The following is a 22,670-nucleotide window of genomic DNA, read 5'->3' on the forward strand; positions in this document are numbered from 1 at the left end:
AGATAGAAAAATAGGAACATTCAGGGTGGGGGGCACCTGAGGGTGCTAATGGAAAAGTAAGGATTGAACAAGGCTAAGGCTGCCCACAGCCAAGGAACCCGGGGACCAACCTCCCAAGCCAAGAGTTTGAGGCTCCAGAGGGGGCTGGGATGGGGCTCCTTACAGCGCCCTCCTGCCTTTCCAGTTAACCCCCTCTGCCCAACAAGGCCAGCCTCCAGCAGCCCTGACCTTTCAAACTCAAGGCGCTCACCTGATGCTGTGGAAGGCAGGCAGACTCAGAGGGGCTTGCAGGAGGGGCAAGGCATACTGATGGATCCTCTTGGTTTAGGGCAGGATAGGCATTCTGGTTTGGGGAGTGATCACCCTGCTCTCCAGCTGACACCAGTCGGTAGGCAGAGGGAGAGGCCTCCTATCCTTTGACCTGGAGCCCAGGGTCCCCCACTGGTGGCTGCATCAGAGGCTCTGGTTACCTGGGACAACAGGCATTTCCTCCATCCCTCAGCCCCTCCTCTTCCTGCCTCAACCGGCTGGGCCAAGAGGCCTCCCAATCAGACCTGGGTTGCTCCAGCTGTGTCCTGAGGAGCTGGACCAGCCACATCCCCTGGGGCTAGAATTGAAGCTGAACCAAGTGACCATCCCAGCGTGAGACTAAATTCCTGGTTCCAGGAGCAGCCAGAGCCAGTGGGCAGGCAGGCAGGCTTTTGCTCAGAGGCCCGGGCGCTCAGCACGCTGGCTGTCCACAGGCGGAATGGCACTGCAAGTGGAGCTGATCCCCACCGGGGAGATCATCCGTGTGGTTCATCCCCACAGGCCCTGCAAGCTTGTAAGCTGGGATGTTCTGGGCTGGGAGGAAGGGTGGCAGTGTGTGCCCAGGGCCCAGCAGCCCTCTCAAGCAAACCCCTTGGGAAAGAGGTGAGCAGTGGGGAGGGCTTCGGATCCTCGGTGGAACAGGAACAGACTGGACAAAACGGGTAAATGGGAGGGAGGGGTAAGGTTTTAAGCGCCACTATTAAGCACCACTAGAAGCAGGGTTTTTCAAAGTGGGGAATCTGGGTTTGAACCCCTTCTTCTTCTGCTCCCTGATCCTCAATAGGCTGGGCTATGAACTGGGCATAACAACATCTAGGTGATTGGGTTGCTCTGAGGTCAAAGGACTTGTGCAGGTAAAGCTCCAGGCGCATAATACAGGCTTGGTTAATGCCTCCTCATTCCCGAAGAACTGGGACTGGCCAGCTCAAAGCAGTAGTGTGGACTGGACGGAGATGAAGTGCGAGAGGTAGTCACAAACGCGGAACAACCGACCTGGCCCAGCACGCAGGGTAGGGGCGGATTTGCTCTGGGATGCTAAGGGGCCCTAGGATGAGGAGGAACCTTATCAGACGCACTCACCCACCCACCCAGCGCTGCAGCGAGTGGGCTGGGTCTTCCCTGGAAGCCAGTATGTGTGTGTTTGTGTGACAGAGAGAGACAGAGACTGTGACGCGCCTTTTCCCGGGAGCTGGTTGCCGAGTGTAGTACCAAGCGTCCGGGGACGCGGACGCGGACGGGGGCCAGGGCCAGGGCCAGGACCCGCCGGCGCGGGGTGGGGCGGGGCGGTAGGGTGCGCGCGCGCGCCCGGGTCTGGGCCCGGCCTGGGATGACGACAGGCAGCGGCCCGGCCCCGGGCGGGCCCTGGGCGGGGAGAGCGTGCCCGGGCCGCGGACTCCAGAGCCGGCCACGCCGCCCAGCCTGGCCCCCGCCCGCGCACCCAAAGAGCCGAGCCGGTGGGTACGCTGGTTGCGGGCGCGGGGCGGGCAGCAGATGCGTGGCCCCGGGAGGCCTCTGTTGGAGCGCAGGATGGGGGAAAGGGCAGGCGGCTGGGCGCCGAGCCAGGCCCAGAGCTACCGTGCGGGAGGCGGGGGTCGTGGGCCTGGGGATCGCTGGGGCTGAGGGTCGGCTTGGCCCGGGCGGTGCCGGGTCCCAGGACCCGATGACGCCAGGGCTCGGCCTGGTGGAGACTTGGATTACTTGCGGGTAACGTGAGGACGGCAAGAAGAGGCTGGGGTTCCGGGACCCAGGCACCCAGCGCGCCCTTTGGCCGGGCTCGGACTCTGCCTCTGGGTTCCGGAGTAGCCTCCCGAGCCCCGCCCCTTCCCGTTCCCCGCCCTCCGGACCCCCGCACGCCTGGGCGCGTATGACTGTGGCGGATGGGGGGCTTTGAGATGAATGAGAGAATGAATGGCTGGCCCACGGCCTTATTCATCTGCCGGCATGCTCTGGCCTCCTGCTCTCCCTGCTGGCTCAGTGATTCATTCATTAACGCAGGCGTCCACGAGGGGTTATTGAGACCCCACTGTGTCAAGCTGGGTGTATGTCCCAGGCAGAAGCAGTCTTCTGGAAGAGACTGACCAGGAAACCAGCGATTAGAGCGTAATGCGATAAAGAGGGGCCAGAGTGTTGGGGGTAGTCAGGAAGGGGTTCTGGAGGAGGTGATACCTGAGCTGAGTCTTCAAGGATGACTAAGTCAGTCATTTGGGGAGGGGAAGTGTGCACAGGGGGAAGGAAGCTGCAGGTGCAGAAGCAAGAAGCATAGCCACATGTGGCTAGTGGCAGGGGCTGGAGCAGCTCATCCTGGCTGTGTGTAGTGGTGAGGCAGACATAGGGAGAGAAGGACTGGAAAGGGGCACCCCTGTGGTCACACAGGAATGTAGGAGCAGTGGGGTAAACTGAAGACAGAGGGGGGCGCTGGAGTCCCTATGCCAGGGCCTGGCAAGAAGCATTGGGTGTGAAATACAGGCTTGGCACATGGACTGGTGCCCTATAAACCTTCACTCTATTAACATGAAATGTTAATTGATCGGACTGTATTTGTAAATACCACAGGCTGCTGTGGGAAAATGGATTAAAAGGAGGAAGGCAGGGAGGCCAATTTAGAGGTTGCTGCCTGGTCCAGGAGCAGAACAGTGATGGAGGAGCACAGGGGAGGTTTTAGCAGGTAGTGACTCGTTGATGTGAGGAGTGGAGGGAGGAGGGCCTTTTGATACCAGGTGGTAATGACTAGCTGGAGGTGTCTCCCTTCCCTCTAGGTTAGGGGGCAAGGTGCTCTGTTTACTTCTGCTGGACCACCAGGCAGAGGTGTCTGGCAGGCCAAATACCCATGGTTCTGGACCTAGATTGTACAGCCCTTGAATGGAGCCCTGTGAGCAATTAGATAGAGCCCCATTCCCCCTCACAGCAGTTCCCTTGGGTCTGGAACAGTCCTTGGAGGGGCAGCCTGGGCCCAGACCTAAGATATGTTTGATAAATATAAATTGAGCACCTGTTCTGTTCCCAGCACTGAGGGTGAGGCAGGCTATGGTTTTTTCCACTGCCCTAACAGGCCATGTGGCTGTCTCAGTAAAGATCAATTTATAGCAGTGATCTGGGGGTCCTTAGAACACCCTTTCCAGACTCATGAGGCCCTGGGCTGAGGGAACATTTGAGGCTGCCCATTGTCCTCTCCACTCCTCCAGCGGTCAGACTTGGGGGCACCTGGCCCACACTAAGTAAATGGATGACTCAGGTTTGCTGGGACTGCCCCATCCCCAACTAAGGGGCCATGGCTACACAACCAGACAGCCCCTAGGTTCAGGGCCATGCTGGGGACCCAAAGGCCATGGCCCACACTCCTGAGCTGCTACTCCTAAGGCCAACTTGTCAATAGTCACACAACACCCATAGGGTATACGGGGCATTGCAGTCACGGGGTCACTGAGGAAGGTCACAGACTGGCAGGATAGCTGTTAACCCTTTCAGAGAAGCTTGGAAATCCACCAGCCCTAGGTCGGCATCGCTCCCTCAGGACAGCCCCGAAGGAGTATTGAGTGCTCGAGTTCTTGGTTCCAGTCCCACCCCCTCCTTTTACTAGTCCTGAGATCTTAAACAAGGCATTCACCTGCCCAGCCTCAGTTTTCCCGTGTGTATAATGGCGGTACAATACAAACTCATGGCTTGCCTGGAAGCGTTAAAAGGAGTTCGGCAAGACAGCGCTCAGAACGCAGGAAGCGCCTGGCGCTGCAGCCTTCGTCGCGCTGTCTCTCACCCTCGGTTCCCCGCCTCCCTATCCCCTTTCCCCGGCTGGCTTTTCGGTCCAGGGAGGCGGGGCGGTGGGGGGCTGCCCGAGGCTAGAGCCGGAGCCGGAGCCCGGGCCGAGCTGGGGCTGGGGCTGGCCCTGAGGCCCGCCCCACAGCATAGACGCCCCCTCCTTCCGCTGCCGGGCGGCGGCTGCGGGGGCGCCGGAGGGCATCCAGGGAATGCGGCGGCGCGGCTCGCGGTGGCGGGGGGGTGGGGGGGTGGCCGGCGGACCCCTCCGCAAGCGGATTCCCCTCATTCCAGCCTCCTGACGCGGCAGCTGGCGGGACGGGCACTGCAGCCACAAGGCTCCGCCCGCTCTCCGGCTCCTCCCTTCAGGTCCCGGAGCCCAGTACCCGCTTACCGCAGGGAGCTGCGCTTCTTGTGAGGCTCACTCAACCCCCCCTCCCCCCAGTCCTCTAAGGCACTGCCCACCCCTTCGCTCTCCCGCTCCCTCTGGAGTTTAAACCTGGGGGCACGGCGGAGGGCGCCCCCTCCCGCCCCGAGCTCGCCTATGCTGATGGTGTGCCCTCTGCTCCCAACCATCTCCCAGCTGTGCGCGGTGGCACCCAGTCCCCTCGCCCCCTCCAGAGGGCCCCATACCTCCCAGCTGGCGCCCGCCCCGCGGGGTCCCCCGGGTCGCGGTTCCGGCCGAGCTGTTCTCGAGGTAATGAGCCTTTCCCACGAGGCTGCAGACCGCACCTGCCACAGCCTCAACCCCTCCCGAGGGATCCCGGAACCGAGGGTGGAGTGTGCTGGGGCTTTGGATCCCAGGTCTGCCTTCTTCCCCCTAGGACAAGTCAGTGTCCCCCGTACTGCGCCCCAGGTTCCTTATCTGTCAAATGGGTGGCAGGTGAAGCTCTTGAGAGCTCTTTGTAACTGGCATGCGCGCCGGAGGACCTTTTCCCACTGGATAAGAAGTCTGGCCTAGGGCCTGGCTCTTAGTAGGTCTGCCCCAGGCGCGAATGTCTGACCGAGAGAAGGAAGTGGTGTTTACTAAGGGCGTGGGAGATGCCTTAGCGCTGTATCTTAGTTCTCTCAATAACCCTTCTTGACAGGTATTAGCTTCATTTTAAAAATAAACAAGAGGGTCCTGAGAAGTTAAGTGACTTGATCACAGTCATACAGCTTGTTAAGAAATACCCCAACCTTTCGCAAGCATTAGCCATCACCACTCCACCAGCGGTGGGATGGGAGCTAGAGTTCACCCCTCAGGCTGGTGGCTTCCCAGAGCCCAGCGAGGATGGGGCTGCTGGGGGCTGGTTTGGGAGAGGCAGGGTGTCCTGGGCAGAAGGTTTGGAGGGATCCAGAGGGACCAGAGAGGGAGGCCCCCTCCAGAGGAGGGAGAGCAGTGAGGAAACCCTAGGGCACAGAAGTTCTAGTCCTAGTTCTGGGGTGTCCAGGACAGCGGAGAAGGGTATGGTCCCAGATGCTGGAAGTCAGACGTGTTTCCCACATGGGAAACAGACCTCCACAGGGGTCTGGCACACACGGTGCCCAGTAAGGTCGCCCTGTGGCTGTCACTGTGCCTGGGGCGCGCCCTCTGTGCTGATTCAGGAACCTAATGAGATTTTCTTGGGGCTTGAAGACGCGGGGCCCACCCCCAGATAGGGTATGGGGGTGGACAGTGTCCCGCACTAAGGCTCCGCCTGCCTGGGCGCGCCGGCCGTATTTGGACATTTCGTTCTATTTTTAACTTTGCCGGGACTCGAAGTTGGGAGCAGGGGGAGGGAAATCCTGCTTCCTCCGCAATCCAAGGGCCTCAGCCCCTGTTCTACGCCTAGCTTGGTGCGTAGTGTAGACACAAGCCCGGAAGTGAGTTCCGGATCGGTGTAGACCCGGCGGCCGCGCGAGTTCCGGGCCCCACCCTGGAACCAACGACGTTTCTCCTGGAAAACCTGACTCAGGCGGAGCCCCTGCCCGGCGGGGAGCCCCGCCCCCACCCCATTCACGCCCCCGCCCCGAGATCACGCTTAGTTACTACCCCACCCCCCCCAACTGGAGAGGGACCCGGGCCCTAAGGGAGACAGGAGTCCGAGCCCTAAGGGAGACAGGGGTGGCGGGGGGAGTCCTGCGCTTCGGAGGCTCGCAGAGGGGGCGGTGCGGGGGGCGGGCCGGCCCCTCCCTCGCTGACGCCGCGGCCGCGGAGCCACGGGCGGAGAGCACCGGCAGGGGAGCGGGGCGCCAGGCCGGCCCGGCAGGATGCGCTACCGGGCGTCGGTGAGCGGGGTGGGGGCAGGGCGGGGGGGGTCCCGGGAGTCCCTCCCTGCCTCTCTGAGCCGCCTCGGCCCCGCCAGGAAGCGGGCGCGGCCCAGGAATTTCGGGTGGATAAACGTCCCAGAAAGTTGCAGCGGGAGGAGGCCGAGGCAGAGAGGGCCGCGCGGGGCTCCAGGACCTGGGGCCCGTCAAGTAGCTCGCGGGGGAGGCAAAGAGCTCCGAGACCCATCACCCAGTGGGCTTAGGGGGCGGGAGCTTTGGCCAGATTTGCCAGCAGCTTCAGGGCAGGTCGGGGGGCGGGGTGGGTAGTAAGGCAGAGGCAGGCCCCTGGTCAGAGAGGGGTGCCCCGAGCCGGAGATCTGGGTGGTCTGTGGAGAAGATCTGGTGGCCGCTTTGGGAAACTACATCTCCCTTCTACCACCTCCAGTTTGCTCTTCTCTGACCATGAACACTCTTGGCATCAATTTCCTAGAGCCCCCAGACCCTTTTTGAAGAGTATGGGGTGGGGTGAGGGCCTTGTTAAGACTGTCCTTCTCTCCCACACCCTCTGGTGAGCCCCAGAGGTAGCTGGGCTTTCCGTGGTAAAACCCCCACCCCCTTGAGGCCTCTCAGGACTCTCAGTGGAGGAGGGTGTCTGGGGAAGCTGGCAGCTGATGGGGAGGGCGTGGCCCAGCTGTAGGAGGGAGGCCCCCTTTCTGGGGTGGGTGTTGAGTCCAGCTGCTGGATGGGAGGCCCTCTGGGAGATCCCTCTGCTATGGCCTGGGGGTAGCCTCTTGCTTGGTCCCTAGACAGCTTTCCCTGGAGATTTTGGTGGGTGGGGGTGGGAGAGATGGCCCCACCCTGCCCGCAGAATTCACTCTGAGCCATTTGTCCTCCAAAACACCTGTCACACGTGGCTCAGAGCTAAGAGACCTGAAGTCACCTGGTCTAACTCAACTCCTCCTCCTTGAGGCGGAAGCAACCCTGAGAGAGGAGGGGATTTTTCCAAGGTCAACAGAGCTAGCTTTCTATTATTTCAGGAGTTCCTTCTTATGACCCCCCTTTCTCTACACAGAACTAGCGCCTCCCTGGATTCAGTGGCCTTGCTCCTATGTCCTCTAGGTCCTCTGTGCTCCAGTGTCCGTGTCCAGATCCCATGTGCCTAGCGTGGGCTGGGTTCTGTGTGCCCAGTGTGCTCAGTGTTCCATGTGCCAGCTCCCTGTGACTCAGGCCCAGTGTACCCAGCATGGTCTGTTTCCGGGATGTTTTCTGTGTCCTGTGTCCACCTGCCCTCTCAGTCCCGCAGGCTGTGGTGGAGGGGGAGAAGTGGCCCTACTTTAACCTGCTGGCCCTGATCCACTCCTGTGGCCCATTCCCAACAGGCCCTGGGCAGTGACGGGGTGCGGGTGACCATGGAGAGTGCACTGACTGCCCGTGACCGAGTAGGGGTACAGGATTTCGTGCTGCTGGAGAACTTCACCAGTGAGGCAGCCTTCATTGAAAACCTGCGGCGACGGTTCCGGGAGAACCTCATTTACGTGAGGCCCAAGTGGGAAGCCAGTGGGGGTGCTGGGGAGCACAGAGGCAGGGCTGAGGAAAAAGAGGGGTCAGGGGTCTCTGGGAGAAAATTCTGATGCTCCTCATCTGATCCCCAGACCTACATTGGCCCGGTCCTGGTCTCTGTCAACCCCTACCGGGACCTCCAGATCTATAGCCGGCAGCACATGGAGCGTTACCGTGGCATCAGCTTCTATGAGGTGCCACCACACCTGTGAGTGACACCCCCATCTCTATCTGAGATGACCTCACTCTAAAATGACCCCTGACCTCCCGCTTTAGATGAACCACTGTTCACAAAATCTGTGAGGAATCCCATGATTTCTCACTCTGGAGTGACCCCACTCCATCCGAGATGAATCGCTCAGCTCCATCTGCGTGGGACTTCCCCAGTCCCCACTCCAGCTCTCACTCATGTCTTATTCCCCCAACTCTACCTGGCCTGGCCCCCGATCTCTGACCCTTAGCTCTGAGGGACCTCCTAGCCCTACCTATGAGCGACCCCAACCTCTACCTGAGTGACCTGCAACAGCCCCACTCGTGAGTGATCCTCTCCATCCTCCATCTGAAAGTGACCGTGTCCTCAACTGTGGAAAATCTCCCTTCACCCACATCCTTGAGGGTCCCCCAGTCCATGTCCTTGAGCGTCCATGCAGCTCCCACCCACAAGAGAACTCCAGCCAGATATGGGAGTGACCCCCCAGCCCTACCTGTGGGATTCCCACCACCTGCGGCCGCTCGGCCCCCCACCCTCTGAGCTCCTAACAAGCCTCTGCTCCAGGTTCGCGGTCGCTGACACTGTGTACCGGGCCCTACGCACGGAGCGTCGGGACCAGGCGGTGATGATCTCTGGAGAGAGCGGGGCAGGCAAGACGGAGGCCACCAAGAGGCTGCTGCAGTTCTATGCGGAGACCTGCCCAGCCCCCGAGCGGGGGGGTGCTGTGCGTGACCGGCTGCTGCAGAGCAACCCTGTGCTGGAGGTGAGGGACCAGCAACATCTGAGGAGAAAGGGGCAGGGAGAGAAGGCCTGCACGCCTCATACCCCATTCGCTCCTAGGCCTTCGGAAATGCCAAGACCCTCCGGAACGATAACTCCAGCAGGTTTGGGAAGTACATGGACGTGCAGTTTGACTTCAAGGTACCTGTGGGGGTGTCAGGGCAGGGGTGGGATTCCCATTCCGTAGGTGTCCACCAGCCAGGTCCTTCATACCAGCAAATGTTTCTTGAGCACCTGCTGTATGCCAGGTACTATTCCAGGTGCTGGTGCTATAGCAGTGAAACAAAAGAGACAAAAATCCTGCCTTCAAGGGAGGTAGACAATAAACAGAAAAATGTAATGTAGGTGACAAGTGCCATGGCAAAAAATAAAACGAGATAAGGGGTGGGGGCAGTTGCTATTTCTTTTTTTTTTTTTTTTTTTTAAGGAGGGCACAGCTCACAGTGGCCCATGCGGGGATCAAACTGGCAACCTTGGAGCTACCAGCACCACGCTCTAACCAACTGAGCTAACCGGCCACCCAATAGTTGCTATTTTAAATAAGGCAAATAGGGTAGGCCTCTGAGGTGGCATTTTGGCAAAGGCTTGATGGAGACAGGAGAGTGAGCCGTGCAGATACCTGGGGGAGAGAGTCCAGGCGGAGGGAATAGCCAGTGCAAAGTACAAAGACCCTGAGGTGGGAGGGTATTTGGTGTGTCCAAGCAAGAAGGCCAGAGTGGCTGGAGAAGAGAGCAAGGGACCGAAGAACAGGAGAGGAAGCCGAATAGTGCAGACCCCTGAGGGTCTTTGTAAGAACTTTTTGGTTGTTTTTTTTTTAACTCTGCATGGAAGGGGGGGTCATCGGAGGATTTGGAACAGAAGTGTGTCATGATCTGACTTTCCTTTTAAAAAGATTCTTCTGGCTGCTTTGTTAAGAATAGATGGTCAGAGAACCAGGCCAAGCAGGGGAACCAGTTCGGAAGGTGATGTAATAATCTATGTGACAGATGACAGTGGTTGGGACCAGTGGGGTGGCAGTGGAGGGGGTGAGCAGTGGTTGGATTCTGGAGGTTTTCAAGGTTAAGGCAGCAGGATTGGCTATCTGATTGGACGTGAGGTGTGGGAGAAAAAGAGGCTTCCAGGAGGACTGCAAACTTCTTGGCCTGAACAGCTAGAAGAATGAAGTAATTGTTGACCACGATGGAGACACTCAGAGGAGCTAGTTTGAGGAGGGGGAGATTAGGAGTTCAGTGTTAGGCTTGTCGAGTTTGAGATGCTTGTTGGACATCCAAGTGGAGCTGCCAAGTAGATAGGGTTGAATTTCCTCATTTTTTAGACGAAGCTGAGGCAGAGGGGGGTGACTTGCCTGAGCCCATGAAGCTAGTGGCAGAGCTGGAATTAGAGCCTAGGAGTGCAAGGAAGGGAAGGGTAGAGGGGCCCATTCCCCAGGCCCCCTGAGCAGTCACCACAACCTGCCTTGCCTACAGGGTGCCCCTGTGGGTGGCCACATCCTCAGTTACCTCCTGGAGAAGTCCCGCGTGGTCCACCAGAATCACGGGGAGAGGAACTTCCACATCTTCTACCAGCTCCTGGAGGGGGGCGAGGAGGAGACGCTGCGCAGGCTGGGCTTGGAACGTAACCCCCAGAGCTACCTGTACCTGGTGAAGGTGAATAGCTGGCGGGCAGGGCAGGTTCCACCCCCAGAGCACAGCAGCAGGGCTGGTAACCCAACTTTGCCCCTCCTCCAGGGCCAGTGTGCCAAAGTCTCCTCCATCAATGACAAGAGTGACTGGAAGGTTGTCAGGAAGGCTCTAATGGTCATCGACTTCACTGAGGATGAAGTAGAGGTGAGGCCTCAGCTGGGGACCCTCTCTTGCCTCCTGTCGCACCCCAAAAATCTCCATCCACTTTTACAGCCTATTTCCGCTTCAGTCTCCCTTCTCCTCTTAGACACTACCTGCCGGTCCCTGCTCCATTGGACCATGCCCCGGTTGCCCCCCCAGTTGAGCTCTCAGCCTCTCCTGTGACCCCCTCTGCCCCTGCCTGTCCCCCAGGACCTGCTGAGCGTCGTGGCCAGTGTCCTGCACTTGGGCAACACCCACTTCGCTGCTGATGAGGAGAGCAATGCCCAGGTCACCACCGAGAACCAGCTCAAGTACCTGACCAGGGTGAGCAGGGTGAGCAGAGGGCGAAGGCAGAGCCGCCGGGCGAGGGGAGGAGCGCCCTCACCATGCCTCCCCTCGCTCGACAGCTCCTTGGTGTGGACGGTTCAACACTGCGGGAAGCCCTGACACACAGGAAGATCATCGCCAAGGGAGAGGAGGTGAGGCCAAGCCTTGGCCTGGAGGTGCAGGGAGGGGTACAGGTGTTCCAAGGCAGCTCCCACTCCCTTTATTACCCCTTCCCCTGGTTTGCTCAGCTGGTCTTCTCAGCAGTGCTGGCAACATGCAGACAGGCGGCACACAGAGGTACAGGGAGCTGGTCAAGGTCACACAGGAAGAGGGTGATGGCGTCAGGCTGGAACCAAGATTCCCACTTGTAGGAATGAAGCCTCTTGTCCCTAACTCACCTTCTCTCTGGTGTGGCCACTGTATCTTCCCCGGTATGCGCCCCCCCACACACACACCCCAGCGAGGAGGACAGAATAGGCATAGTTTTCCTGGTGTTCAGCCTGAGCACAAGGGGATGGGGCTGGGAAAGGGTTTTCGGTGTTCATCTCCCTGTCTCGTGTCACATTTGCAGCTGCTGAGCCCACTGAACCTGGAACAGGCTGCGTACGCACGAGATGCGCTTGCCAAGGCCGTGTACAGTCGCACTTTTACCTGGCTGGTTGGGAAGATCAACAGGTCTCTGGCCTCCAAGGTAAGGGCATAGCCCAGGCTGCTCCCCGGGCAGCAGGGAGGGCAGCTCCTGGAGCTAGGAGCTGGGGGCTGGCAGATAGGAGGACCTGGCAGGCACGGGGACCCATGCTCTCTGTTGAATGACTGGCCCTAGGACGCTGAGAGTCCCAGCTGGCGGAGCACCACGGTCCTTGGGCTCCTGGACATTTATGGCTTCGAAGTGTTTCAGCACAACAGGTCAGTGACCTCTGTTCCTCCTGCCTGTCTCTCCTCCCATCACCCTGTCCTGGTCCCTCTCCTTTGTCCCCTTGCCTCTCTCCCTCCTGCCAATGACTCCCCCAACCACCATGGGTCCTGCTTGGTGTTTCTTCCCTTAGCTGCTCAGGGGCCTCGCCCGTTTCTCTCCTCCTGGTCCCGTGTCCCTCTTTGAATTACTGTGGCCTTTTCTGCTTCCCTCACAGCTTTGAGCAGTTCTGCATCAATTACTGCAACGAGAAGCTGCAGCAGCTCTTCATTGAGCTCACCCTCAAGTCGGAACAGGAAGAGTATGAGGCAGAGGGCATTGCGGTGAGTGCAGGCCTGCAGGTGTCCCCGTGTACCACCGGAAGCCCAGGCATCAGTCCCCCAGGATAGGTGCCAGGAGCCTACAATGATGCCTTCCTTCCTTTTTCCCTTCAGTGGGAGCCCGTCCAGTATTTCAACAACAAGATCATTTGCGATCTGGTAGAGGAGAAGTTTAAGGGCATAATTTCCATTTTGGTGAGTCCTGTGTTCCTCTAAAGCCTCGTGTGGGGGCTGGGTGGGAGGCTGTCACTCCTTCCCCTTTCTCTTCTGGCCTGTCTACAGAGGGCTGGAGTTTGGGGCTGAGCAGGGACAGAGCAGGGCTGTGCATGCAGGGTGAGGTGAAGTGCTGGGTCTGGAAGCTATCTGTAGGAGGTCCCTATGATTTGTCCCTTTCCCATGAGTCTGTGCCTCTCAGCCTGGTGCCCCGAAATCTTGAATGCTCTCCAGCCCCCCCCAATACTCCATTACTGTGCCACACCCCCCAGGATGAGGAATGTCTGCGCCCTGGAGAGGCCACGGATCTGACGTTCCTGGAGAAGTTGGAGGACACAGTCAAGCACCATCCACATTTCCTGACGTGAGTGGGGCTGCAGGGCTCACTTGGGGGCAGGAACTCTCTCGGGGCAGAGGCTGTGGATACCTGGGATCGCCCTACAGTCGTAAAACACCAGCCACAAGGAGGTGACGTGGGGAGGTACTAAGTTAAGGACAAGCACCAGAGCTGCCGCTCACGGTACATCCACAAAGGAAGAAGCTAGGAATATGGCTTCCTCCTCATTCTTTTTTTCCCCCCCTTCTTCTGCCACTCCCCCCTCCCTCCAACTCCGGTTCCAGCCGTTGTTTCTCAGTCTAGTTGTGTTATTCTTTTTTGAGAAGGAAACTTGCTAAGACTTTTTTAGCTTCCTTATTTGGAAATTGCTCTTTATTTAAGGCATCCCCTAAAGTGGGGCGAGGGAGAAAAGAAACAAGCCCCTCTGCCCCAGCTCTGTCCTGCATATTCTGTGCCCATCATCCCCTCTAACCTGCAGCAGCCCCTGGAGGAGGTCTTCGTGGTTCTGTCTCCATTTTACTGAGGCTCAAACAGAAGTCATTTGTCCAAGGTTATCACACATCTAGTAAGTTGCAGAGCTGGGAGTCAGTCTCAGGGCTGCGAATGCGAAAGCCCTGAGCATTTTTGCTTACTAGTATATTAAAACCCTTTTCCTGATTATAGAAATAATGTTGCTCATTAGAGAAAAGCTGGAATGTGTGCAAAAGCCACTTGTAGTCCTGTCACCCAGAGGTCATCGCTGTTAACAATTTGAGGCATTTCCTTCCTGCTTTTCTCTATATGTTTTGTTTTTTTTCATAGTTGAGAACTTACTGTGTATAGCAGGTCCTCACATAATGTCATTTCTTTCAACATCGTATCCTTGTAACGTTGATGAAATGCTGGAGGAACTTAACTCTTGTTTATATCAATTAGCCTATGGTAAAATTGGTGTCGTCATACGTTGTTTCGCTTAGAATCACAGAACCTATCGACAGTGTCAAGTGAGAACTTACTGTATAAGGCTCAGGATGATTTATATCCTGAATATTTTTCTGTATTATCAAACAGAAAAATTTCCTCACAGATACTCCACTGCTCTCACCCAGCCTCTGGGTTTTCTGCTGGATAGCAAGGCTGCCACAATCACCTTTGTGTCTCTTAAATCTCTGCCTGTATCTCTGGTTAGTTGCTTGGACTAGTTCATGAAAGTAGAAAATGGGCTAAAGAGTATAAACATGCGTAAGACTTCAGTAATCTCATGGGGCAGATTCCATTCTTAAAATGTAGTGGGCAGCGCTCAACCGGCAGAGCAGTCATGCAGTAGCCAGAGGCACTGAAAGTAGCCCTACACCCAGCGAGCCCTGGCAGTGCAGAGGCTCAGGTCCCGGTCCTGGCACGGTGTGACCCTGGGCAAGGCCATCTACCTCCCTAAGCCTCAGAGGCCACCTCTGAGTGGCACAGTGGGCTGTGGGGTGGCCCTGGGCATGCCTGCTATTTACTGGATGCCTGTTGCCTCTCTCGAAGGCTCTTCAGCAGGCAGGGAGCATGGCTTAGGCCAGCAATCTATAGGTTCCCCTCCTTCTCACCCCAGGCACAAACTGGCTGACCAGCGGACCAGGAAATCTCTGGGCCGCGGGGAGTTCCGCCTTCTGCACTACGCGGGGGAAGTGACCTACAGTGTGACTGGTGAGGACCCTGGGTTTGGGGCTCCACAGTGGGCAGGGAGAGGGGCTCTCCCTCACCTCACATCTGCTCTACCCCCTAGGATTTCTGGATAAAAACAATGACCTTCTCTTCCGGAACCTGAAGGAGGTGAGGCGGACTAGGGGTAGGACCCCAGCTTTGGCCTCGAATGATCTTTGCCCCAGGCATCTGTCCTGCCTTCCCCTGTGCTCCCACCTTGACCCCCTGCTCTGCCCTCACAGACCATGTGCAGCTCGGAGAATCCTATTATGAACCAGTGCTTTGACCGGGGCGAGCTCAGTGACAAGAAGCGGCCAGAGACGGTGTGGAGGCTGTGGGACCCAAGGGGGTGTGGGTGTGCCTGCATGTGCCTGGGGCTGGCCTTGTGCGTGTGAGCCTGTGTGCACGTGCGTGTGTCTGGGAGGCTGCCTGTTGGTGCAGCTGTGCCTACTACTTTGTGTGCCTGTGTGTACACCTATGTCTGTGTGGGCACTTACATACATTCATCCTCTCAGCAAACATTTGTAGCGGATATTGGCAGGCATTTAGGGTACAGAAATGTATAGGTGCTCTCAGAGAAATGTGTACAGGGTGCTTTTGGCAATTAGAGTAGGGAGCAGCAACCTGCCTGAGGGAGTGAAAGGGATGAGGGTCAGGGAAGGCTTCCTGGAGGAGGAAGCATCTGCGAGAACATGGAAATGAGTAGGTGCTTGTCACATGGACCTATGGAAGGACCCCGTAGGAGTGGGAGAGCACTGTAGTCCAGGTGAGGGCCCACCATACGCACGCAGTCCAGAAAAGACCAAAAGGTCAACAGGAGCGTGACATCATCGAGGAGAGAGGCTGGGATAGGCAGGTGTGGCCAGTGGTGACCGATGTGGGGAGAACTCCAGTGAGCTGAGGGCAGAAGTGTGGCTGTTGGGCTTGGCAAGAGGAGGGCCAGCGCGGCCCCAGGAAGAGCAAGGGCGATAGGGAGGGAGAGGCAAGAGTGCTGCGGCTGAGGCGTGTGGCAGGAAGGGCATGGAGGCAGTGTGTGGCCCAGGATATGACTCCCTGGGACCCCGTCCTCTGCTCTCTCCCTGCCCCAGCACTCTCATCCGCAGGCCTCAGTATCCCTCCATGAGGACACCTGCGAATCCACTACTGCCCAGGCCACTCTGAGGCACTCCGGACCCCACTGGTCTATAAGGGTCCCCCAGGCCTGCTGCTTCTTGTCCCTCACACAGGGCAGGGATCACCCTCCACCCAGGTCCACTGGCCAGAAACCTAGGCAGCGTCCCTGACTCGTTAGTCTCCCCCCATCCCTCATCCAAACAACCACTGGCCCTTACCTGTTTCTGCTGCCTGAATATTTCTCCGCTCCTTCCTCTCAGCCGCTTCCCCGTAACCACTGCTCCAGTACAATCCTTAGCATCTGTCTTCTGAGTCAGCCAGCCTCCTTCCTGGTCTCCTGGCTCCCCGTCTGCCCTCACCAACCATTCTCCACCTCCTTGCTGTAAAGATATTCTAAAATGCAAATCTGTTCCTGTCATTCCCTCTAAATTCCTCTATGACTCCCTATTGCCCTCAGGACAGAACTCAGTCTCCCTAATGTGACAGTGGAGTCCCGCCATGATGCTGCGTCTGCTGCCTCTCTCACCCTCTTTCTACTCTCCCCCTGTATCTGTGCACTGCTTGTAGCTCCCTGTTACATCAAGCCTTTGCTCAGGCCATCCCTCTGCCTGGAATGCCTTTCTCTCCTCTCTTCCTTCTGACTCTCTCCCACATATCATTCCTTCCTTCCTTCATTCATTCGTTTTCTCTCCTACATACCCTTTCAATCTCAGCTGAAGGGTCATGTCCAGAAGGCCTTTCCTGATGCCCCTACCCCTACAGACTGGATTAGTTGCCCCTTCTAGTGCTCCCAGAACGCTCAGGCATGTACCCCTGTCATTAATGGAACCATAATGAATTGCGAGTCTTTGCTGAGGCGTCTGCTTCTCCCACAGGCCTGAGATCCCTGAAGGTCCTGCAGAGGCGTGTACAGGGATAATAGTTGAACACATAGGTGTAGGAAGGTGGCCCTGGAATTCTAGAAAGAGAAACAGTGGTTGCCAAAGGGAGATGTAGGATTGAGGTTGTGTGGGGACCTGAGCAGGATTTTTAGACCCCAGTGAGGTTCCTAAACTGAGGTCTCTAGTCCAGCCAGAGGGACATACAGGTGGGTGTGGTCTGGCCTCTTCCTTTGTGAAGGAGGGTGGTGGGAGGAGGTAGGGGAGGTAGTTGTAGGAATCGGTGCTGCTTTGCCCCAGGGAGGGGTCAGCAACCTCAGCCCAGCCCCAGTCAGCCTTCCGTTCACCTTGGCTCACCAGGTCGCCACCCAGTTTAAGATGAGCCTCCTGCAGCTGGTGGAGATCCTGCAGTCTAAGGAGCCCGCGTACATCCGCTGCATCAAGCCCAATGATGCCAAACAGCCCGGTAGGCCCCTCCTGCCCACGGGCCTGTGGTGCTGGGCCTGCTTGGCAAGAGCAACGGGCCATCTGTCAGTGCGAGCCCACTAACCACCCTGTTACCCCTCCCCTAGGTCGCTTTGATGAGGTGCTGATCCGGCACCAGGTGAAGTACCTGGGGCTGATGGAGAACCTTCGAGTGCGAAGGGCCGGCTTTGCATATCGCCGCAAATATGAAGCTTTCCTGCAGAGGTGGGGGCAGGGCCTGGCTCAGTGCCAGGGAAAGGGGGCGGGGGGCAGGAGCCTCCTAGATCCTGGGAGGGAGGGCAGGGAGTTTTGGCCCCATTTCAGAGACAGGATGTTGAGGCTCTGAGCTGCTGTGAAACCCATGCCAGGGGCCCCTACGTGCTGCAGGTCTAATGTCAAGCTTGGTAGAGAGAACACCAGCCCCCCCAGGCCCAGCCCTCATGGAGCACCTGGGGAGAGGTCCATGAGGCCGGCATCCACATACCTGTCACCAGGGGAGATGGTAAAAGCCTATGAGGAAGACAGTCTCAGATCAGCTCAGACAGGACAGAGCAGCTTTGTGGTTAGATTCTGAGTTAGGGGTCTGGGGAGTCAATCAGGTATGAATTTCATCTCTGCTACTTTCCAGCCCCAGGGTCTTGGGCAGATGAAAATACCTCAGTTGCCTCATCTTTAAAATGGGCATAACAGAGTGACCTCCCAGGCTTTCTGTGAGCTGCCATGCAGTTGGAGCACCCAGCAGATGCCCCAGGAAGCTGGTTTGGGCCCCCAGGGAAGAGCACTGGCTAGGCTGGGAGTTAGGTGCATTTCTGCTCCTCCCGTCCCCAGGTACAAGTCGCTGTGCCCAGACACATGGCCCACGTGGGCAGGACGGCCCCAGGAGGGGGTGGCTGTGCTGGTCAGGCATCTCGGCTACAAGCCTGAAGAGTACAAGATGGGCAGGTGAGTGGTGCCCATGTCTCAGGTCTGGGGGTCACAGAGGTGGCAGCCAGAGACTGATCACCGCTGCCCTCCCAGGACCAAGATCTTCATCCGCTTCCCCAAGACCCTGTTTGCCACAGAGGACGCCCTGGAGGTCCGGCGGCAGAGCCTGGGTGAGAGGCCTCACCCTTCCTGTGCCAGTGGGGTCTGTTCTGGGGGACAGGAAATACATCACTGCATTTGGGCCCCTCTCCGGGAAGTCCACGTCACCCATGTTCAGCCACCCTCCTTACCACCTCCTTGCCAGCTCCAGCCCCAGCATCTGCCATCTATCCTGCCTCTGAGTACAAACTCAGCAGGTTCCACATTCCTTTGTTCCCGCCTACTCACTTTCATGTACTCCCCCTTCGCTTATTTGTCCTTTCATTCAATAGCTCATTCAACCACTCCCTCCTCCATGCCTCTCAGTGAGCTCTGACAGCCAGGCCCCCATCTAGTTCCCCTGAGCCCTGGCCAACTGACTTTCTTTCCCAACCACAGCCACGAAGATCCAGGCCGCCTGGAAGGGTTTTCATTGGCGGCAGAAATTCCTCCGTGTGAAGCGATCAGGTTCGGGGCGCGCCCAGGGGTCTTCAGGAGAGGCAGGGTGGACCACCATGGTGGGGAGATAGAGGTCAGCTGTCTGTGGTCTCTGCAGCCATCTGCATCCAGTCATGGTGGCGGGGAACACTGGGCCGGAGGAAGGCCGCCAAGAGGAAGTGGGCGGCACAGACCATTCGGCGGTGAGCAGTGGGGCGCATGAGGGGGTGCAGAGCAGGGCATGTGTAGGAGTCTGTTGTGAGACTTCTCACCCCCATCTCTGTTGGGCTCCCAACCCCAGGCTCATCCGAGGCTTCATTCTGCGCCATGCACCCCGCTGCCCCGAGAATGCCTTCTTCCTGGACCATGTGCGCACCTCTTTTTTGCTGAACCTGCGGCGGCAGCTGCCTCGGAATGTCCTGGACACTTCCTGGCCCACGCCCCCACCTGCCCTGCGTGAGGTCTGTGGACACCCCCCCCCCCATTGACTTAGGGACCTTCACAGCACTCTGTGGAGGGGTCCAATAATCATGTGGAGCCATCAGGAGGGCTCCCCAAGGGAGAGGATCTGGGGTGGGCCGTGGAGGATGAGTTCTTTTGAGAGAAACGATTTGGGAGTGGAAGGGTTGTTCCAGTTGAAGCGGTGTCTGTCGGTTAGGCCAAAGCCCCGTGGTGGGCACATGCCTAGTGCCCTCCAAGACAAGGGAGCCGGGTCTAGGTGCCCTGACCTTGCTTGCGCCCACAGGCCTCGGAGCTTCTGCGGGAGTTATGCATGAAGAACATGGTGTGGAAGTACTGCCGGAGTATCAGTCCTGAGTGGAAGCAGCAGGTATGGAGAGCGAGGAGGCAGGCAGTGACGAGGCAGTGGGACCAGGGGAGCACTTTATCCCTGATTCACCATGTGACTTCAAATGCATCCCAGCTCCTCTTGGCCTCATGTATGAAGTGGAGGCTGCAGTAGATTGTAGGGGGGAAATAGGGTTCATCTTCTGAGCCAACTCCACTGGACCGGGTGAGACTGCCCAGAGCTCTGGGTTGAAAAGGCTGTAGCTTCAGTCTGACTGATTGGTAGTGTCTGCCATGGTTCAGGAGACAGACATTGGTAGCCGATGTGCCTTGTATTTGCCAACTCAGTATTGGGTGATGCTAAAGGACCCATCCAGCTCAGATAACCTGGAGTCGTTTTGAGTATTAGAAATCAGCCAGTTTCAGGATCCCATGTTGAAGCTGAACCTTGGGGACTGTAGGGCTTGATATGAGGGGAACTGTCCCTAAAATTGAGCCTAGACCCTAAGAATGCTGTCATGACCCTTCCAGGGAACCCTCTGCCTTGATTGGTGGAGCCAGGGGCAAGGTAGAGGAGGCGCTGATGGGAGTATTGGTGGCAGGGCTCAGCCTCCTGGTGTTGGGAGCAGACAGAGGGTGAAGGAGGCTGGCTCAGCTTCTGAAGCGGGCATGCCCATCGCCCACCATGATGGGCCCCACCCTCTGACGCTCCTCCCCTCCCTTGGCTCCTCAGCTGCATCAGAAAGCCGTGGCTAGTGAGATCTTCAAGGGCAAGAAGGACAATTATCCCCAGAGTGTCCCTAGGCTCTTCATCAACACACGGCTTGGTGAGACCCTGACTTTCCATTGCTCAAAGCCCCTCTCACCATCCTAGTCCCCTCTCTCCTCCTCTGAGGTCTCTCCCTCTGGGTTGCAGGTGCAGACGAGATCAGCCCCAAAGTGCTGCAGGTGCTAGGTACTGAGCCCATCCAGGTGAGACCCTGCCTGCAGCCCTCAGTCCAGCGCAGTTCTGCTGGCCGAAGGCTGGATGGGGGCATCAGGGCCTGGACAGAGGGTGGGGGGTGATCCTTGGAGCGCCCTCAGCTGCTCCCGTGAACCACACGCCATCCTCTGTCCCCAGTACGCAGTGCCTGTAGTGAAATACGACCGCAAAGGCTACAAGCCCCGCTCCCGGCAGCTGCTGCTGACGCCCAGCGCCGTGGTCATCGTGGAGGATGCCAAAATCAAGCAGAGGATCGATTACACCAACCTGACTGGTGAGCCAGAGCCCAGGGCTCCACAGGGAGGGCCGCTGCTCTGACGCTTCATCCCTGACCTCTGCCCTTCCCCTTCAGGAATCTCTGTCAGCAGCCTGAGCGACAGCCTCTTCGTGCTCCACGTGCAGCGTGAGGACAATAAGCAGAAGGTACCCATTGGGGGACCGGGAGGCAGGGTGGGGCTGGGTTCTCTAGCTCGGGGCAGAGCCTGACTCCTTCCCTTGCCTGGGTCTCCCAGGGGGATGTGGTGCTGCAGAGTGACCACGTGATTGAAACACTGACCAAGACTGCCCTCAGCGCCGACCGTGTGAATAATATAAACATCAACCAGGGCAGGTGAGGCACGTAGGGGGAGTGAGGGGCCGTGTGCACACAGGGGGGCCCGTCCTCACACACCCCCTGCCTTCCAGCATCACGTTTGCAGGCGGCCCCGGCAGGGACGGCATTATCGACTTTACACCTGGCTCAGAACTGCTCATCACCAAGGCCAAGAACGGGCACTTGGCTGTGGTAAGTGGGGACCTGGCTTCCCTGCGGATGGCCCTAGGCGGGGGTGGAGCCTCTGCTGACCAAGACTTCCTTAGCATTGCGTGGGTACCATATCACTCCCTTCATCCCATTGCCCATTGAGGCTCTGGGGAGAGGAGCCATTGGAGCCCCCACAATGCAGAGGGTCATAAAGATGGCAGCATGGCGAGGTGGGGAAGACCTAGAGGGGTTGGGGTGTGCTGGGTGGGAGGAGAGGCCCACTCTGGCTAGGGCAAGGAGTCCTGTGGGAGTAGGGCCAGAGTCTTCAGGACCGGCTGCTACTGCGTGTGTCTAACCCGTGAAGACAAGCGCCCGACGCAGCTCGGTCAGCTTCCTACTCACCACTTGGGCTTCTCCCTTTGCCCCCACAGGTGGCCCCACGGCTGAACTCTCGGTGATGAAGGCGCCCACTGGACTCTCGCACCTCCCACTGCTTTGCTTATCCTCTCTTCCCCTTCTCAGTTACCAAAGACTCGAGCTTCCAGATAGGGACCCAGGGATACCTCGAAGCCCACCGGCAAACTCCTGCCTCCTGTTTATCCCCTTCTTGAGGGAGTTGTGGGGACAGGGAGCTGCCACAGGAGCGGGCCAGGCCGGGCCACAGCAATAGGAAAGCCGGGGCCAGAGGCAGCTCTGCCAGCCCCACTGCCGATGCCAAATATTTGAGAGAAGGGAACTTTTGCTGAGGTTTTCTCTGAGATTTTTTTGATGGTTTATAGGAAACTATTTTTTAAAAAAGCCATTTCCCATCCTGAGACACACTGGATGTGTTTTCCCTGACTCCAACAGGACAGGGAATGTAGCTCAGAGGTTGGGTGGTCTGGGCCCTGGTGCCCTCTTCCCCGCCCAGGCCACCTGTCCTCCTTGTTCCCTTGCCACCTTGTCCGCCTGCCCACCTGTACCCTTTGCAGCCCACTCCGACATCCCCCTGGGGGCTGAGACCACCCTTGCCTGCCCCCTTCTTCCTGCCTTAAGAATGCCCTTTCAATATCGTCAGCCCAGCCCGACAGCTTCCTGGAGTGGGGGAAGGAGTCTCAGACATAGAATTTGGAAGACTGAGAGGTCATCTAGTCCTGCTTGCTGGTGGGACAGTGCAGGAGACAGCGGTCCAAAGAGGGGAAGGGACTTGCCCTTCATCCAGAAGGTTGGGGCAAAACCGGGACTGCAGCCCAATCCTCAGCACAGCTCACTGCCTCTTCCAGGGGCAGGGGACCCCACGAAACAGGCTCATGTCTTAAGGGTGCATGTGGCTCCCTGACCAGCAATCACCCTTGGGGGCCACCAGGTGGGAGGAGCACTTCTGCCTGAGTCCATGCCTTACGATGACAAACATTCTGCCCATATACCTATGACTCCAATTCGAGGATGTGGGGTCTTTCCTGCGCCCTGACCCCCTCCCTGTCCTGGGAAGCTGGGGAAAGGGCTGGCCTTGGGAGGAGCTGCAGGGGCATCACCTCTTTCTGCTGCTTCCCCCTACCCCACACCTCCCCAGAGGGCCTGGGGGCTGCCTAGCTGCCTCTGCCCTCCCAGGGGTCTTGGCCCACTGCTGACACTTCTGCAATCCAGAGAAACACTAAATAAAGCAATACGTGTTTGCCAACATTGGTCTCCTTGTGATTGTTAGGAAGGGGAGAGGACCCCTAGAAGGCAGCCAGGGGTCTTGTATTATAATTTTGCCTTGGCCCCCGCAGAAAGGAGGCAGGGCCA

The 22,670-nt window shown here is 58.0% G+C and overlaps 1 protein-coding gene across 5 annotated transcripts; it reads left to right on the forward strand.

Annotated features, from left to right (window-relative positions):
- The first annotated feature begins 561 nt into the window (after positions 1-561).
- MYO1C (myosin IC) lies at positions 562-22,563 on the forward strand. Of its 5 annotated transcripts, XM_074320958.1 has the most exons (33): positions 6,192-6,309; positions 7,408-7,534; positions 7,668-7,823; positions 7,941-8,056; positions 8,624-8,822; positions 8,900-8,980; positions 10,306-10,485; positions 10,567-10,665; positions 10,873-10,986; positions 11,070-11,141; positions 11,561-11,680; positions 11,813-11,895; positions 12,120-12,225; positions 12,337-12,417; positions 12,708-12,799; positions 14,346-14,440; positions 14,520-14,566; positions 14,680-14,760; positions 16,789-16,894; positions 17,001-17,118; positions 17,722-17,835; positions 17,911-17,987; positions 18,355-18,423; positions 18,512-18,596; positions 18,695-18,854; positions 19,139-19,222; positions 19,913-20,006; positions 20,096-20,151; positions 20,300-20,435; positions 20,514-20,584; positions 20,674-20,771; positions 20,846-20,945; positions 21,335-22,563. In XM_074320958.1, exons 2-33 carry the CDS (start codon positions 7,532-7,534, stop codon positions 21,359-21,361), a joined length of 3,120 nt encoding a protein of 1,039 aa, XP_074177059.1. In that variant the 5' UTR covers positions 6,192-6,309; positions 7,408-7,531; the 3' UTR covers positions 21,362-22,563. The 5 variants fall into 5 exon arrangements, with proteins under 5 accessions (XP_074177057.1, XP_074177060.1, XP_074177056.1 ...); XM_074320956.1 differs by lacking the exons at positions 6,192-6,309; positions 7,408-7,534 and adding an exon at positions 562-823; XM_074320959.1 differs by lacking the exons at positions 6,192-6,309; positions 7,408-7,534 and adding an exon at positions 1,611-1,763.
- The last annotated feature ends 107 nt before the right edge of the window (positions 22,564-22,670 follow it).

The sequence above is a fragment of the Rhinolophus sinicus genome, linkage group LG15 (genome assembly GCF_036562045.2).
Source record: "Rhinolophus sinicus isolate RSC01 linkage group LG15, ASM3656204v1, whole genome shotgun sequence".
Classification (NCBI taxonomy): Eukaryota; Metazoa; Chordata; class Mammalia; order Chiroptera; family Rhinolophidae; genus Rhinolophus; species Rhinolophus sinicus.